We start from the raw sequence: 3450 nt of genomic DNA, 5'->3' as shown, positions 1-3450 counted from the left end.
TATCCTTTAGTTTCTCTTATCCTAGGCACATATATACTAGCAAATATATATATATATTAGTATATACTCTTCTTGTGTTGATTCCTTTCACATTATATAATACCCTTGTTTGTCTCATGTAATAAAGATAAATTTGTTTTGAAGTCTATTTTGTTTGATATGGATACTGAAACCCCTCTTTTTTATAATATTCATATGCATAAAATATATTTTTGCAGTCCCTTACATTTATTCTTTGTGAAAAATTCAGCTCTGAAGTTAGTCTCTTATATAAAGCATATATGTGTGGGCTCAGTCACTCAGTAATGTCTAACTCTTTGCAACCCCATGAACTTTTTAGCGCACCAGGCTCTTTTGTCCATGAATTTTTCTGACAAGAATCCTGGAGCGGGTTGCCATTTCCTTTTCCAGTTGATTTTCCCAACCCAGGGATCTAAGCCACATCTCTTACATTTCCGGCGTTGGCAGGTGGATTCTTTACCTCTGCACCACTTGAGAAGCCCCAGCATTTATATGGGTTTTGTTTTCTTATCCTCTCAGCCACCCCGTGTCTCCTTATTGAATCATTTACTCCATTGGCAATTAAAGAAATTATTGATATATATGTAATTTTTAAAATTTTATTACTCATTTTTCAGTTTTTTGGATAATATATGTCATTTGAGAAAAATTATTTTTAAGTAATCCATGTTGCACTAATTAATCAAAATTTCCAAGTCTTTCTTCTCTAAGGCTGGGAACAACTTAGTGAAAGTAGGAAAATATACAAATGAAAATGGAAAAATAGGGAAATGGACAAAAGAAATGAACAGAAAAAAAATTCATTAGAGAGGAAAACTTCAACAGGTGAGTATACAAATTGTTTAAAGTGTTGAAGTCAAAGAAATGGAAATTTTAAGAAATTAACAGAAGGAGCAAATTCAACATTCAGAATCTGATCAAAGAATAGGAATCTCTTGTTTTAAGGCTTTGAGTCCTTCTTCAAGGACACTTCTGCAGACTCAGAATGATTTTCCTTTTTTTAACTGCCATCTGAATGAACCCTTTCAGAGCCCTCTTTATGTCCTTATTTCTCAGACTATAGATGAAGGGGTTCAGCATGGGTGTGACCACAGTGTACATCACCGAGGCTGTTGCACTTGAATGGGAGCTGTGGGTAGCAGCAGAGCTAAGGTACACGCCTAGGCTTGAGCAATAATATAAGAAGACAACCAAAAGGTGAGACACACAGGTGGAAAACGCTTTATATTTCCCCTGAGGTGATGAGATTCCACGTATGGAGAACACTATCTTAGAGTAAGAGTAAAGAATACCAGCCAGGGGGCCACCCCCCAACAGCACTGCTGTAAAATACATAATTATGTCATTAAGGAAAGTGTCGCAACAGGCAAGTAGTACAACCTGTTTGATTTCACAGAAAAAGTGGGGGATTTCCAAGTCTGTACAGAAGGACAGCTGTAACACCAGTAAGCTTTCTAACAAGGAAAGCAGGGCACTAATGAGCCAGCACACCAGCACCAGCAGTCCACAGAGTCGGGGGATCATGATGACCGTGTAGTGCAGGGGGTGGCAGATGGCTAAGAAGCGGTCATAGGCCATCACGGTCAGCAGAAAATCATCCAGTGCTGCAAAGAGTATGTAAAAATACATCTGGGTGATGCACCCTCCATAGGATATAGCTTTATTCTGGATCTGTATATTTATTAACATCTTTAGGATTGTTGTGGTAGTGAAACAGATGTCAACAAAGGACAAGTTGGAAATGAAGAAGTACATGGGGGTGTGAAGATGGGAGTCTGAACTGACAGCCAGGATGATGAGCAGATTTCCAAACACAGTGATCAGATACATGGAGAGGAACATTCCAAATATGAATGGTTGCAGCTCTGGTTCCACTGATAATCCCTGAAGAAGAAATCCTGAATTTTGTGTATCATTTCCTGGTACCATGTGCTGGTGTTGATGACTAGGGATTAAAAAAAATGCATATATGAATTTGCACAGATGGATATTATTCATTTGAAATGCTACAATGTATAAAGTAAGTATATGTATATGCATATAATATATATACACATACATACATGTATTGTCTGAATCCTCATATTTAATGGATGTTCTGTGACATCTCTGACTAGGAATTCTGTTAAAAAGAGGGGAAATATATAGACTTGAGTGGGAAAAAATATCTAAAGTTCTCAGGTGATCCTGGATTATTACGTGGAGAAATGTTTCAGACTTTCTCCCAAGGAATCATGCATTAAACAATTTTAATGAGAAATATTTTCATGCATTTGAGGAACATATGGTGAGTACTGGCCATTTTCTAGGTTTAAGATGCTGAGAAACAGAAGCCAAAAGATATAAGGACAGTGAAAATGTATAAGAAAATAAGTATCATATATCATGTGACATAGTGACATATGTGAAGAAAGAAAAACAAGTATAAAAACAATACTTGGATGAGGGTTTATCTATTACTGAGAGTTCAGGAAGATCTAAATATGATGAAGACAAAATTACAAAGTTGATAACAGTTATTAATATATATGCATCTGAAATAGAGGAACTGACATGTATAGTGCAGTTATTGAGACCTAATGGAGAAAAGTGACAGCAACACAATCATAGTAGAGGATTTTAACACCCTGCTGGCCACAATGAATAGATCATTGGAACATAAAGTTAACAGGAAACAATAGTTTTATATGAAACATTGGATCTGAAGGACATGATAGATTCTGTACAGAACATTCCATCCAAATACACATTCTTCTCAGGTGCAAAGCTTGGAAACTTGGCTTCTCAAGAAGCTTCCAAGTCTACTCTTGGAAGCTTCTCAAGAGTAGACCATATGTTGGAAAACACTACAAATCTTAACACATTTAGACAACTGAAATTATATCAAGCATTTTCTGATCATGATGGTATGAGACTACAAATCAACTATAAGGAAAAGCTGGAAATGTATATGCACATGAAACAACATGCTACTTAACAGCATTTAGAATATTACAAATCAAACGAGTCATAATATTTATGCATATAAATGAAAATATGACATACTTAAATCTTTTTGATAAAAGTAGTAATAAGAGGGAATGTTACATTAATTCCTACCTACCTCAAGAAACAAGGAAGATCTAAACAATCAAACTTTACATCTAAAGGCAATAGAAAAAGAAGAACAAAGAACCAAAAGTCAGTAAAAGAAAGAACATAATAAAAGTCAGAACAGAAATACATGAAATGAAAATGATTAAGATGATGGGGGAAAATCAATGATTTGGTTCAATCAAGCTGGTTCTTTGGAAAGATAAACAAAGGCAGACAAAACTTTACTAGATTCATTAAGAGAAAAGGAAAAAAAAAAAAGTCTCTGATTAAAATCAGAAATAGGGACTTCCCTAGTGGTCCAGTGGTAGAGACTTTCCCTTCCTGTGCAGAGGG

General features: G+C 35.5%; 1 protein-coding gene across 1 annotated transcript; it reads right to left on the bottom strand.

Annotated features, from left to right (window-relative positions):
* Positions 1 to 981: 981 nt before the first annotated feature.
* On the bottom strand, positions 982 to 1950 carry LOC133062810 (olfactory receptor 7A17-like). The gene has a single exon (XM_061152182.1). The coding sequence runs from the start codon at positions 1948 to 1950 to the stop codon at positions 982 to 984; it is 969 nt and encodes a 322-aa protein (XP_061008165.1).
* Between the last annotated feature and the right edge of the window lie 1500 nt (positions 1951 to 3450).

Source organism: Dama dama, chromosome 9, assembly GCF_033118175.1.
Source record: "Dama dama isolate Ldn47 chromosome 9, ASM3311817v1, whole genome shotgun sequence".
NCBI lineage: Eukaryota > Metazoa > Chordata > Mammalia > Artiodactyla > Cervidae > Dama > Dama dama.
Note: the sequence above shows the minus strand (reverse complement) of the source record. Positions and strands in the feature narration are given on the sequence as shown.

What these genes read in the sequence shown, in the direction of transcription:
- LOC133062810 (XM_061152182.1), bottom strand. Translation starts at nt 1,950, where the DNA reads ATGGTACCAGGAAATGATACACAAAATTCAGGATTTCTTCTTCAGGGA.